General features: G+C 53.3%; 1 protein-coding gene across 8 annotated transcripts; it reads left to right on the forward strand.

Annotated features, from left to right (window-relative positions):
• The first annotated feature begins 1151 nt into the window (after positions 1–1151).
• LOC132435045 (protein Mpv17) lies at positions 1152–13635 on the forward strand. Of its 8 annotated transcripts, none has more exons than XR_011246690.1 (9): positions 1194–1246; positions 1656–1730; positions 8480–8595; positions 8793–8885; positions 8970–9065; positions 9314–9346; positions 9605–9657; positions 10641–11271; positions 12243–12506. XR_011246690.1 is itself a non-coding variant. In XM_069541285.1 (8 exons), the coding sequence occupies exons 3-8, from the start codon at positions 8569–8571 to the stop codon at positions 10708–10710; spliced, it is 372 nt and encodes a 123-aa protein (XP_069397386.1). In that variant the 5' UTR covers positions 1152–1167; positions 1656–1730; positions 8515–8568; the 3' UTR covers positions 10711–11612. The 8 variants fall into 8 exon arrangements, 5 of the variants coding, with proteins under 5 accessions (XP_069397386.1, XP_059882912.1, XP_069397385.1 ...); XR_011246688.1 differs by having other exon boundaries at positions 12265–12506; XR_011246689.1 differs by lacking the exon at positions 12243–12506 and adding an exon at positions 11994–12224.
• The last annotated feature ends 46 nt before the right edge of the window (positions 13636–13681 follow it).

The following is a 13681-nucleotide window of genomic DNA, read 5'->3' on the forward strand; positions in this document are numbered from 1 at the left end:
TAAATTCACTCCTCTAGCATGGTGTTTTGCATATAGAAAGCTTTAGTTAAATGTTTGTAACATCGAATTCTCTTGCCTCCTTACTGTGTTTCTCCAGTTTTCTGTTACAGGATTCTCCCTGCCTTAATCATATAGGAATTGAGTAAACTGGGGCTGGAGCTAGCCAGGTAAAGACCCTGAAAGAGTCAGATATGGTTGCCTCCTGAAGTGTGAGCTCCCTAGGGATGATTAAGCAAAGGCTGTCAGCCTTGTGAATGTTTCCACTACCCTAGAAAGGATGTTGCAGTATATTCACAAAATTTTAGAATGTTAGAGCTGGAAAGGGATTAGGAAATCACCTCATCTATTGGCTTCCTAACAGTTTTAGTTGTGGGCCCTTGTTTAAATGTGGCTTTTTCTAGAAGTATACGTGTATTTTTTAAAAGCTTAGGTAAAGAAGAACCTGTGATACCCCTTCCCCAAACATCTATAAAGCTCTAAAACTGAGGAGCCCAGTTTGAAAAACAAAGTCCAACCTCCTAATTTAACAGATGAGGAACTTCAAGTCTACTGATGACCAAGGCTGCAAACCCGCTAGTTATGAAACTAGTATCTAAACTGGAGGTTCTGTAATCCGAATTATTTCCATGGAACAGTCATCTTTACGCAGCATTTCTAAAGGCTACCGTGCACAAAGCATTGAACTAGTTGCTATGAGGACGACAAATACGAACAAGACCCAGTTCCACCCATTCAGGAGCTCACAGTTGAGGCTAGTGAAGAACTTACAGACTTTTTTTTAAAAAAAGTAACACACACGCACGCATTTAACTATGGCTAATAGTTTCCAAACTATGATTCCTGAGACCGAGAACGACGTCTGGACCTTGGCCAGTTCCGGGATGCGGGAACAGTGAGAGTCTATCCAGGTTAAGAGGCCCGTGCAGCAGGGAGAGAAGGGGCAGAAGCAGACAGAGGTCGGACCCACGTGGGCAGGCGGGCCCCGCACCAAGACTCAGCGCAGACCGAGCCGAGCCCCTCTCCACGGTATTAGTGGCTGAATCCACTCCCATTCCGGCCCTGGATGCAGGGGAAAGCCTAGGGGTCAGCCGAGCGGAAGGGGCGGGATTTGGGGCGGAAGTCCCTCCGCCGCTCGGGTCACGTGGGAGGGGCTGAGCTCGCGCGCTGGTGAGTAGCGAGAGTTCCGCGGTCACCCGCTCAAAGCGCAGCGATTCCGTAGCGGCAGCGGCGTTTGTGACCGTTCCAGGTCCAGGGAGTCAGAGGCCGTTTTTCTGGGGTGGAGTTGGGCTCAGGAAGGATGCGGGGTGGTTCCAACTGAGAGTCTGAATCTGGGGACCGACCAGGCTCTGGGTGAAAGCCAGAGCAAACCTGTCCTCTTGTGTGCCTCGGTCGGGACAGAGGCCCCCCAGATAGACCTGCTTCAGGGCTGGGGGTGGGGTGGCGGGTGGCGGCCACCGATATTCCAGAGCCGCCCACAGCCTTCCTCTCGTCCCCGATTGCCTAAGGGGATCCCTGTGACAGGAAGCTGTCCAGGAAACCTCTGCCCATTTAGAAGCGGGAGGGGAAGAGGGAGTGGGCACAAGGGAAGGACAAAAGTCTCTTTAACTGTGGAGAGGGGCAGTGGGGGTGACCCCCCTCTCCTCTCGCCTTGACAGAAAGCATGGCACTTTGGCGGGCATACCAGCGGGCTCTGACTGCTCACCCGTGGAAAGTACAGGTCCTGACAGCTGGTAAGTGTCCCTGTGGGACCTAGTGGTACCAGCGCAGGGTGATCTGGGAGGCAGAAGCTCGCTGCACCCCCGCCATCATTATTTGCTTTTATTCAGACCCCTTGAAGGATTGGCTCTCACCCCAGTCTGTTTTGGAGGGAGGGTCCCCAAGGCTGTTCTTAAGGAAAGGGCTATGCATAGATGACCTGGCTATAAAGTAGGATCTGAAAGTCCTCACAAACCTGAGGAGTCATCCCCTTAGGATAAAGAAAGGCATTGCCCCGAGGAGGCCTTAACTTAGAAAATGAACAATAACAAAGGCTCCTTTAACATTTCACAGTGTGCAAAACACTTTCAGCACACATTATCTCATAGGGTCCCCACAAAGGTGGGGACACAAAGTGGGCTAAGATTACTTGGGTCCACATTAGATCACACACCTAATAAGTGCTGGAATCAGACTCTTACCCCAGTTTATTTTTCTTAGTATTGTTCTTATTGTGAAATATATCTTAATACACACAAAAAAAATGATTAAGATATGTGTGTACCATTGAAATAAAAGTAAACTGAATACTCCTGTATCAGTACCCAGCTTTGAGACCCCTTGAATGCCTGTCCCTAATTCATACATCCTAAGAAATAACCACTTTCCTGAGTTTTGTTTATATCATTCTTTTGCTTTTCTTATAGTTTACTATCTATGGATGTATCCTCAAACAATATACTAATCAAGGATTTATTTTTACTCTAAATCCAGTGATTGAGTAGCGACCTCACAAAGGTAACCCAGTGACTTACCTGAATTTATTTTCATTTCATTTTGCAGATTAGCTAATATGAGAGGAGATGGCACAGAGATAAATTTTATAGGGGGAAGGATTGGAAGGCCTGTGACTATTGGGGCAGCGCGAGAGTGACCAGTTAAGATAAGGTCTTGCCTATGTTTAGAGGAAGGGAACAGGATTCTAATGAGGACCATGGGCTTCTGAGAGGAAGACTGTTAAAAAGGGGTGGGGTGGGGGGATGCTACTGAAAGCCAGGATACAACAGAATTCCTGTTACTGGAATAGCCCCACATCAGCACTAGGAACTTCATTGAGTGACTGGCCAAGGAGTCTTTTGCTCCTCCCTGGGCCCCTCTCCAGCCTCCTGTGCCCAGCTATCCCCCATCCTGTCCTCAGAGTGTCCGTCAGCCTGCATGACTCACTTGGCTGCGTGTGTGGTGACTCATGCTGTACTGGGTGGCTGTGATGGGAACTGACATGCTGGGCCCTTTGCCCAGCCTCAGATTCCCCCAGGGACCCTAACTGCCAGAAGGAAGTTTCCCCCCTCCCCTTTGTGGCCATCAAGAATAGGGAGGGAAGGATGGTCCTTGTGTTTCCTTACCCAAGGGATCTGCAGCTGACGAAGGCAGGAGCTAGAGCTCCAAGGGGTCCGAGTGCAGATACGTAGCTGAACTGGGGTGCTGGCCTGTCAGTGCTGGAGTGCTGTGGCTCCACACCCCGAGTCTTCCTGAGGCCGTGCCAATATCTCAGCCCTGAAGCAACCTCTAGGTAGCACTTTTCTCAGACTTTCCCAGACCTTTCAGACTTTTCCTTCCCTGCTGCTCAGTGTACTCGAATCAAACTAATTAAGGGGGGAGGTGGATTTACCTCACTGAGCTGTTTTTAGATCCCAGCACAGTAGTTCCTAAGGTCCCATGGCATAGCTCATCACACTGGAAAACAGAATAGAGATTTCAGACTTGGAGTTAGAAGACCAAGGTTTGAATCTCAGAGCCATAGCACTTAGTAGCTGTGTGAATCGGGACAAGAAAATAAACCTCTTTGAGCCTCAGTTTCCTCGTTTAGAATTTGAGTTTAGTTATATGACCTCACAGAGTCAGTGTAGGGATTATCTCTGAAAAGGCTTTAGAAATCAGAAAATGCTCAAGAAACTTAAAGGCTCCAGGAGTTGGCCCTTTGTATGAGTGTTGGCAACCCAAGAACAACAAGCTCTTATTTTTATAGTGGTGCTTGGGTTGGGTTTGTTCCACTAGCCATAAATTTGGAACATGGATAACCATCTAGCCTCGGTTCTCCAAAAAGTAGAGTCTGAAGCTTCTTTGCAGGTACTTTGTTAGGAAGTAATCCATGATGGGGAGAGAGGGAAGAGGGACAGCCAACAGAAGGGTGCGTTATCAAATGGACACTGCTTAGGGCACATGGCTGCTCAGTCCCTTAAAACTGACTGAGAAGCTCTTTGAAATGCCTCTTAGGACTTTATGGGTGAATAGTCTTTTCTGGAGAAAAGGAGAAACCTTTACCCACCGGCTCCATCCCACGTTGGTCAAAGGTTTGCCACATGGGATGTTGATGCCCGTGCTCTGTGCTCTACCAGGTTGCACAGGCATCATCCCCAGGTAAAGCACCAGTAGCTCAGCCTCAGGTAAGGCACAGGCCTGAGACAAGGACCCATCAGCTGAACTGCAGTGGTGGCTGCAGTAAGAGATAAGTGAATCAAAAAGATCTGATATGGTTCAAAAGAAGTGTCTGGTACACCTATTTTGGGCCAAGCCAGAGTCAGGAACAGGGCAGCCTGGGCAAAGGTCTGCTGTGTGTTCTGCAGAGTCTAAGTCAGCCTTCTCTCATCCTTTCCTGAGGGCCCTTCCAGTCTCCAGGGGGCCCAGTTCCATCCATCTTAGGCCACTCTGGTCCTGCTGTGGAAGCAGCTGAGCTTCTGCAGACACTGGTTTCCCTGCAATCTGAATGTGAGAGCTCAACAGGCATGAGAGACCATCCAGTCCAGCCCCTGATACTACAGAGAAGGAAACTGAGGCACGAGGGAGGAGTGATATGCATGAGGTTTCATGGTCAGTGGTGGAGCTGGCATTAGAACCTGGGGCACTTCCCAATGCACTGCCCTGCAATTGAGACACCTGGGACCTCAGAATGCTGAGTATAGTTCTAGCTGGTCTGGGCTTAGGTACCTGACAAGCTGCAGAACCCTGCATTTTGTCTTACTTTCTAGCAGTGGGAAGGGTTCAGGCCAGGAGTGGGGAGAGCACTCCCACGGACCCCAGAGGAGGTGCTCCCCTGTCACTGCTGGGCTTCAGCTCCCTCCACGCTCCGCCAGACCAAGCCCCTACCCCAGGCGGCTATTTAATTATTGGAGACTTCTGGAGAGGAATGAGACAGCACCCTGGCCCCCTGCCAGCAGCTACACCTGCCGACCCAGGCCTCCCATAGTCAAGGACAGTTTCCTCTCCTCATTCCAACCTCCTGCCCCTCAGTTTTCTCATCTTCCATTAATACTTTGGTTTCTTGCATCTAAGACTCAACTCACAAAAGCCAGGAGAGGAACAAAATAGGGGAAGTAGAGAACTTACCCCCACCCATGCCTAGGATGAGGGCATGCAAGTTGGGGCTTTTCCACTAGCGGGCAGAAGGTGGTCCCAAATAGATCTGTGCTCAGATGCAGGCACTCCCCAACCCCTACCCCCCGCCCCACTCTGCTGAATCTGGTGGCGAGTGACGGCATGAGAACTGGCACCTACCCAGGGGCATGATGTCACACCCACGCCAGCGTCTGCCCGCTGGGCTCTGCGCCCAGCCTGGCATTGGGGCATCACCGCCCGGCAACCCCTTGTCCTGCCCCATCGGGGCTCAGGCATTATGTCTCGGCAGGCCTGTAGTCCCAACGCCCTGGAAACAAGTCCAAGGAAAGGGGAGCCAGAGCACTGGAGGGTCCAGGTCAACCAAATACGTCCAAGAGGACTCCCAGAGCCTAGGACGGTTGGGGTCTGTTTGGGCTCTGGGTTGGGGAAGGTGGGATGAGGAATCTGGATGTCAGCCCTTCCTGCTCAATCACTCTGACCAAAAAAGGCCTTGCTCTGTGCTTAGACCAAAGCCTTAGAGCTCCCTGGAGCTGCTGCAGGCCCACGGGGCCTCATGATCTGTGTTCCTCCAGATGAGGAACTGGGCATGGTTCTGTCTGAAATGGACAGAACTGGCAGGGCTACAGGCTACACACCACCTGCTCACTCCTGCTGCTTGGTTGTCTCTCAGGCCTGAGGGGCATGGTTTGGGGGCCTGGAATCCATCTTTCTCAAAGGCTGCAGGGTTGCAGGACTGTGGGACTGCATGTCAGGGACTTTGCTTTTCACTCCTGCTCTGCCTTTAGCTTGTGTGACTGTTGGTAAGCCGTGAAGAGTGAAAACACCCCTCTCTTTGTGACTGTTTCCTTCCCAAGAATATTGCTGCTTGCCCTCCCCACAAGGTGACAAGGAACAGAGGTGGTCACATTCTGGAGAGTGAAAGACAGAGAGGAAGTGCGTTAGTCCAGGAAGTGTCTTTGATATGCAAGCCTTTGGGGCCTTGTTTGGGCAGGAACCCCCCATGAGTAGCAGCCACAGGAGCTTCTTGGTGCCCACTGGCCCCTGAGCCCAGGTCTCAGCCTCTGCTGGGGATTCCCTGGCCTCCTGTACCCCCTTGAGAGAAGGCCTGGTTTTAGGCTCCACTCCTTAGCAAGTCACCTCATCTCTCAAAGACATTAAATGGGGGTGTGACCTCTACCTTCCAGACCTTTTGTGAGGATTAAATGTATGAGAGCCCTTTTGTATACTGTAAACATCTTGCCAAATGTCAAACTGTTAGTCCCTTCATTTAAGCAGTGACTGTCTTTCTGTTCCCCCTTCCCCAGGCCTCGTCAGGGTCACTCTTCCCTTGTGCATGGCCACAACAGCTCCCTCTCCTCCCTGGGCACGCAGCTGGTGACCCCAAGTTGTTAGGGAGAGGGGATAGGGTGTTCAGTGCCAATTGTGGAGGGGGAGCGAGCCTTCAGCCCCACTGCTCCTCACACCTTGAGCCTGGGTGCATCCTTTGGGCTACACTTGGCGTCCTCTGTGCCCTTCCCAGGGCAGTCTTGTTGTCTGGGTGGTACCTCTGACATTTCTCCCAGTTTATTTTCTGAGCACCTGCCAGGCTCGGTATGGTGGGGGATAAGAGAACAAAGACGTCTAGGATTCTGTCCTTGCCCTCTGGGAGGCCATGTCTAGCCATGTTCTGGGAAGGGCCTCCACCACTTTGGGAGTTTCAGGGAGAGGAGAGGCAGGCCTCCCTTGGTGGGTGTGCTGGGGGTCCCAGCAGCTGAGGCCAGCAGCCTAGGTCACCTGTGGGTGCCCCAGCCCGACCCCAGCTCTCAGCCTTACTCAGCTGCCTCTGACGAGGCTGCACAGGGGCAGGGCTGTGCAGGGGTGCGGGCGAAGAGCAATGAGTGTGCAGCCAGCACGGACGTCAGAGCCAGCTCCGGGCCAAGGATGAGGATGTGTTTGCCCAGTGCTAATTGAGGGCACAGGGACAGTGGTGGCTATGGGGCTGGAGGGGACTCTCATTACTCACTGTGATGGACAGGCAAGCAGAAGGTCATACAGTCACTCCCAAGTGGCCCTAGTAGAAGTGTGTGTTTGCTAGAAACCATCACACCACCATCACTGACGGGGGCTCTGTAAACAGTGATGGTTTCTTTTTTTTTTTTTTTGGCTGCGTTGGGTCTTCGTTGCTGCACGCGGGCTTTCTCTAGTTGCGGCGAGCAGGGGCTACTCTTCGTTGCGGTGCACGGGCTTCTCATCGCAGTGGCTTCTCTTGTTGCGGAGCACGGGCTCTAGGCACGCGGGCTTCAGTAGTTGTGGCAGGCGGGCTCTAGAGCGCAGGCTCAGTAGTTGTGGCTCTTGGGCTCTAGAGCGCAGGCTCAGTAGTTGTGGCGCACGGGCTTAGTTGCTCCACGGCATGTGGGATCTTCCCGGACCAGGGCTCAAACCTGTGTCCCCTGCATTGGCAGGCGGATTCTTAACCACTGCGCCACCAGCCAGGGAAGCCCAAACAGTGATGGTTTCTGTCTTGGTTTCTGGGTGTGGGTGTCCTACTAGTGCTACTTGGAGCTGGGTGTCTGTGCAAGTGAGGGGAGGGGAAGCGGGTGCAAAGACCTGGGGAGAAATGGCCTTAATACCTGTTGGCAGCTCAGTCTGAGGCTGTGAATGGGAAGTCTGGGTGTACCTGACTGTGCTGGGAGGTGACAGGATCCTTCCTTGCAGGGACTCGTAGCAGCTCAGCCAGGCATCCTCCTCCCTGGGACCATTTGAACACTTATGTTTTAGAGTTATTCTTGCTGTTCTCCACAAACAGAGATCCCAAAACCAAGGTGAAGACATTGGCCAGGGCCTTGCCTTCGGCTGGGGGGAAAAACAACCCCAGGATCCCTTAGCGTTCTGCACATGATCTATTCATAGTAAGGCGTCCTGGAAAGAACACTGTCTAGGAAATCAAGCCACCTGGTCCTTGGCCTTGGCTCTACCACTTACTGGTTATGTGAGGTCTTGGACCTTCGTTTCCATCCATAACTCTAGAGTAAGGGGTTTGCACAAAAACATCTGGAAGGCCTTTCCAATTCCGACAGTCAGTGCATCTCAGCCCCTGGCACCTCAGATTCTCCTTCCCCTACCTGCGGTTTCTGAGTCCAACTTTCCTTCATTGCTCAGTGCAGTCTTCTTGGGCCCTGGCCTGCTCAAGGCTGCTCATCCCAGTTTCTAACAGGACACATATTAAATATCACCACCCTTGGGGAGGTGTTACCATCCTTGAAGCAGCAGGAAAGACTGGCCATTTGCCCCAGAATGAAACCCCTGGCCTCAGAGTGCCAGAGCCTCATTCAGTGAGCAGACTTACCTCCCTCCTTGGGATGGCAGCTTGTCCCTGGGAGGTGTCCTGACAACACCTGTGTACCCTGCACAGGGTCTCTGATGGGCCTGGGTGATGTTATCTCACAGCAGCTGGTGGAGAGGCGAGGTCTGCAGGCACACAAGACTGGCCGGACCTTGACCATGGTCTCCGTGGGCTGTGGCTTTGTGGTAAGTTCTGCCCACAGCAGGGCTGCCGGTGGATTGGACAGTGGTTTCAGTTCCCTGTCATCCTTTAGTTTCCCTTGGACCCTCTCACATCTAAGCCAGCCTTGAGTGTCTGCTCCCCCTGGGGGAGGAGCTTTGTGATGTAAAGGCCTAATGCTCCCCTCTGCATCCCTGCTCCCCTCTTTGGGGGTTACTTTCAGGGCCCTGTAGTAGGAGGCTGGTACAAGGTTTTGGACCGGCTCATCCCTGGCACCACCAAGGTGGATGCACTAAAGAAGATGCTGTTGGATCAGGTGAGCACAAGGAAAGGGAGTTGGGGAGGGTGAGCTGTGTCAAGGGAGGGCAGGGGTTTAGGTGCTTTAATTTCTCTTCCCTAGGGGGGCTTTGCCCCATGTTTTCTGGGCTGTTTCCTCTCACTGGTAGGGACACTCAATGGACTGTCAGCCCAGGACAATTGGGCCAAACTCCAGCAGGTGAGCTGGGCAGGTGTGGGGATGATTTCTGGATGGCAGGCCGGCAGGCCCAGGGGAATGAGGCAGGCTTCATGGGGATGGGAAGGGTGGAGGTGCAGGCAGAGCCCCAGCTCTGGAGGAGAGGAGCTGAGGGGCAGTGGTGCAGGGGTGTCTTCTCGGAGCAGAAGTCTCTATGTGATACTCAGATCAGGAGGTCTGAGCTACCTGGAAATGCAAATGTTCACTTGTTCCTTCTCTTGTCTCCTCAGGATTATCCTGATGCTCTCATCACCAACTACTATGTAAGAGCTGACACCTCAGCTGCCTCTTCTTCTTTCTTGAGTCCAGAAGTGCCAGGGACTGGGGGTCCTCCTGACACAGAAATCCCTCAGTTGGGATTACTCTCTCATTCCCACATGGGCACCATACTCAGGGAAGCACTCACCCAGTTGTGCAACGTATTCTTGTCTGTAGAAGCTGGAGGCAGACCAGGCAAGGCAGGGAGTCTGGGGTCAGGTGATGGAGGCAGCCCACCAACCTTTACCTTCTCTTTGTTGTAGCTCTGGCCTGCTGTGCAGTTAGCCAACTTCTACCTGGTCCCTCTTCATCACAGGTATGACAGATCCCCACACCACCCTTCAAGGAAGATGCACATTATGAACGGTTGGAGACAAAGTGATTCTCATTTTAACCTTGAACTACCTTAGACCCCCCAGAACACTCTGCCCTGGTCAGAGCTCCTCAGACTCCTGAGCATTTTATTACAGAGCATCCCAGAGTGTCTGCCCACTGACTTCTTTCATCTTCCTAGGGAGGATCTTGCTCCACAGTCCTTGTCTCCATCCCACCTGGGCTCTCTACCTTTGATGGCATGTCTGCAGGGGCAGGGCTACAGCCTAGGTTAGGCAGAAAGGTAGACCAAAGAGACAAGTAGGAACGTGGTCAGGTTAGTCCACTGCAAAATATTATTTTATCCTAGATAATAAAGGTAGTTGCTGAAATCTCAGTAAAAATATATAGTGCAACCAAGATGAGTGGTTAAAATTATTGGAGGTGTGGGGGCTTTGGGAACAGGGAAAAACATGAAACTCTTCAGAGGGGACAGGCTCAAAATGGACATGAGTAGCACAGCTAAAAGGAGTATAGACTTATGAACTAAATGAAACTTTAGGGTCCTTGCAGTGCTCTTTGGAACTAGAGCAAGGTATGTTTAAAGAGAAGGAGGTGCTGCTTTATATGGCAGGCAGCACATTTTTCGGAAGATGAGATCTCAGCTGTACAAGACGGACAGATGTGTATTTAGAAGGAGCCTGGACAGGAGTACGAATAATGGAGCCATGCATGGCGAGATGGCGGCTGAGGGGGGGTTAACTTTGGAGCTTTTGTCCAGGAGACAGAGCTCTGGGCTGGCACCAGAACCCGAGCTGGTTTTCCTCTCGTCTGAGCCACACATCCCTCCGTGGGGGCTGAAGGAAGGAGAGCTAAATCTGGGCATTCTTGGAAATAATCCCCCTTATCCCACTGTACTTTCCCATCTCTCCCTGCTTGCTTGTCCTTGTTCTGCTTCTTCTTCACGGTACCATCCCTGTTCCTTAGGTTGGCTGTCGTCCAGTGTGTTGCTGTTATCTGGAACTCCTACCTGTCCTGGAAGGCACATCGGCTCTAAGTCTGCCTCACTCCATCATTTCAAGCTTGCAGTGATGCAGCTTGACCCTGGAAGGGTCAAACCACCTCCTCAAAGTGGGCACATTGGTTTTCACAGGGTTTGGTGGCTGGTCAGAACTTAATGGGGTTAGCACTCTGAAGTGGCCTGTTTCACTCTAAAATGTAACCTGACTCCTACTGAAATCACTAAAACCTTTATAATGGTCTTATACCCACCACATAGTAGGCACTCCATAAATACTTGTTGAACCATATGATTTTGTCACCTTCAGTTTACACTCATATCCCGGCAAGTACCACTCATCCCCACTCTTCATAGACACATCTGGTTTTCTAACCCTTCCCAGCCCTAGTCTAGCTCCAATTTGGGGGGAGCCCCTCAAGCTCTTTGTATGGTGCCTCCATAAATATATTTCTAAATAGGTAAAATCTGGAACTTGCAGAGGCAATGAGTAAGACCCAGCAGAAACCGACTGCGGAGTCCCGTTTTCTAGAGTTTGGAGAGAGCCTGGAGATGACTAAGCCCAATCTTTTACAGATGAGGACACTGAGGTCCACAGAGGTGAGGTGCCCTGTCCACACCATGAGTTACAGGCAGAGTAGAAACTTGAACCCACATGCTATAGTTTGAATGTTTGTATACTCCCCAATTTATATGATGAAAACCTGATGCCCAAGGTGATGGTATTAGGAGGTGGGGCCTTTGGGAAGTGATTAGGTCATGAGGGCAGAGTGCTCATGGGATCAGTACACTCACAAAAGAGGCCATGTGATGAGACAGCAAGAGGCGCCATCTGTGAGCCAGAAAGCAGGTCCTCACCAGACACCAAACCTACTGGCACCCTGGTCTTGGACTTCCCAGCCTCCACAACTGTGAGAAATAAATGTCTTGTTTATAAACCACCCAGTTTATGGTATTGTTGTTGTAGCAGCTCAAACACTTAAGACCAAGTTTCCTTACTTCCTACCCAGTGATCTTAACCTGGAGGTCAAAGATAAAGTAATACTGCTGCTGTAATTCCCAGGGGAAAAATTAACTTGGCTAAACTCCTGCTTTGGGGCAAACTTATAAGCAGATGGACCAGCCTTTTGTTGTCTGAAAGCACCCTGACCAGAGGCCCTCTTTTTTATGGTGCCTCAGTCAGACAGCCCTAGAATTTAGATCCTGGGGCTAGAATGACATCAAAAATCCTGGCAGCTTAAGCTGCCTCAGACGCCTCTTGGGTGGGCACCATGATGGTAGCTGAGTGCCAGCAGTGCTGTCCTGATTGTCTCCATTTACAGAACTGATAGCTGGGGCAAGGGACTGGGTCTGAGCAGGACAGCGTTCTCCAGAGGCCTCTGGCCCCTTCTGGAGGCTGAGGACAAGGTCAGCACCATGGACAGCCCCCGCGGTCCAGTCTTCCTTTCAAGTGTCAGAGAAGACTGCAGATCTGGACTAGTCTGGTCTGGGGACAGGCCCCCTGGTCACTGCTGGCTGTTCTAAACAGGTGAAGGACTCTCATGGCTGGAGCAGTCTTTACTCCCCAACAGGCTTCTCCCTCTCTTGAGCCAGGTGTCACTTCCAGAGACGCGCCCCACGGGGTCTCGCAGCCGCAAGGGTCGGACTCGGAGCTGCGGCCGTCATTGCTCTACAATCAGTGCATGTTCCTCGCTGACGTCAGCCGGAGCTGTCCTGGCGCTATATAAGGCTGGCAGCAGTCCCGGGACAGACCCCGTGTTCCCCAAGGCGCCCTCAGCCCGCCCCGAGGGACCGAGACGGGAGCTCCTTCCTGCAGGGTACAGACGCTCTCCGGCAAACTGTGAGTGGCTCTCAGCGTCCGCCCAGACTCCCTCAGCACCAGGACTGCGCTCAGCTCACCCACCGCGACCCGCCAAGAGGGAGGGAGGGAGAAAAGGGTGGCAGGACTGGGCAGCGGCTGGGGCTGGAGGGAAGGCTGTGGGCACCGGGCAGCAGTCGCAGGGGCCCGACAGGGGCGCTGGAAGTGCGCGGGAAGGAGAGTGGCTCCCCCTGCGACTGCCCCTGGCGCGCCTCACCCTGCGCTGCGCCTGTGTGTCCAGGGCCGGTGGTACCATGAGGCCGGCGGGACGCGCGGCGCTGCTGGCGGCGCTGCTGCTCCTGGCACAGCTGCGCCCGGGGAGCAGCCAGTGGAGCCCGGAGGCGGCGGCGGCCGGGGTCCAGGACCCAAGTCTGCGCTGGAGCCCTGGGACACGGAACCACGGTGGAGGGGCCCGCGCGCTCCTCTTGCTGCTGGCGGAGCGCTTCCCGCGCCGCGCGGGACAGGGCCGATGGGGATCCGCGATCACAGGCGAGCGGCCGCGACGGGACGACCCTCCGCTGTCCATTGACCTCACCTTCCACCTGCTACGGACCCTGCTGGAGCTGGCGCGGACGCAGAGCCAGAGGGAGCGCGCCGAGCAGAACCGCATCATATTCGACTCGGTGGGCAAGTGATCGGCGGGGTCTGGGGCCCCGAAAATCTCGACCCCCACCTCCACCCCCGGGCTGAGACGTGCGCGACAGGAACTGACCCAGTCCCGCGGGGCTAGAGCGGCCTAGGGTTACCCTGAGCACTCTCCGCATTACTAGTTTTTAATAAAAGTGCCGAAGAGCCGTTGGCCTCTGCTGCGGGGCGCGGGGAACCACAGCAGGGTGTAAACCCGTGGGAAAGTGGGGCTCCCAGGTCGGCGAGAGGGGACCAGATGCTGCGGGAGGGCTCCGCGAGAACGGCTTTCAGCCAGGGTCCTGCGGTCCCCATCGTCCCCAAGTCTCCCAGGAACTGAAGCCCCGGTGCCGCCGCACCACCACCGACCCTCTTGGCACTGGGCTTGCGAATCCGTGCCTGATATCGAGGAGGTGCCCAACAGGGGTTCATTCCACTTCCGCCCCCGAAATGGTCCCAGATTAGGAGAAGGTTGGGATGGATGGTGATGCGATCGTCGCCGAAGACGAGGCTGAGAGAGTGAGCAGT

This window comes from Delphinus delphis, chromosome 12, assembly GCF_949987515.2.
Source record: "Delphinus delphis chromosome 12, mDelDel1.2, whole genome shotgun sequence".
NCBI classification, from domain to species: domain Eukaryota; kingdom Metazoa; phylum Chordata; class Mammalia; order Artiodactyla; family Delphinidae; genus Delphinus; species Delphinus delphis.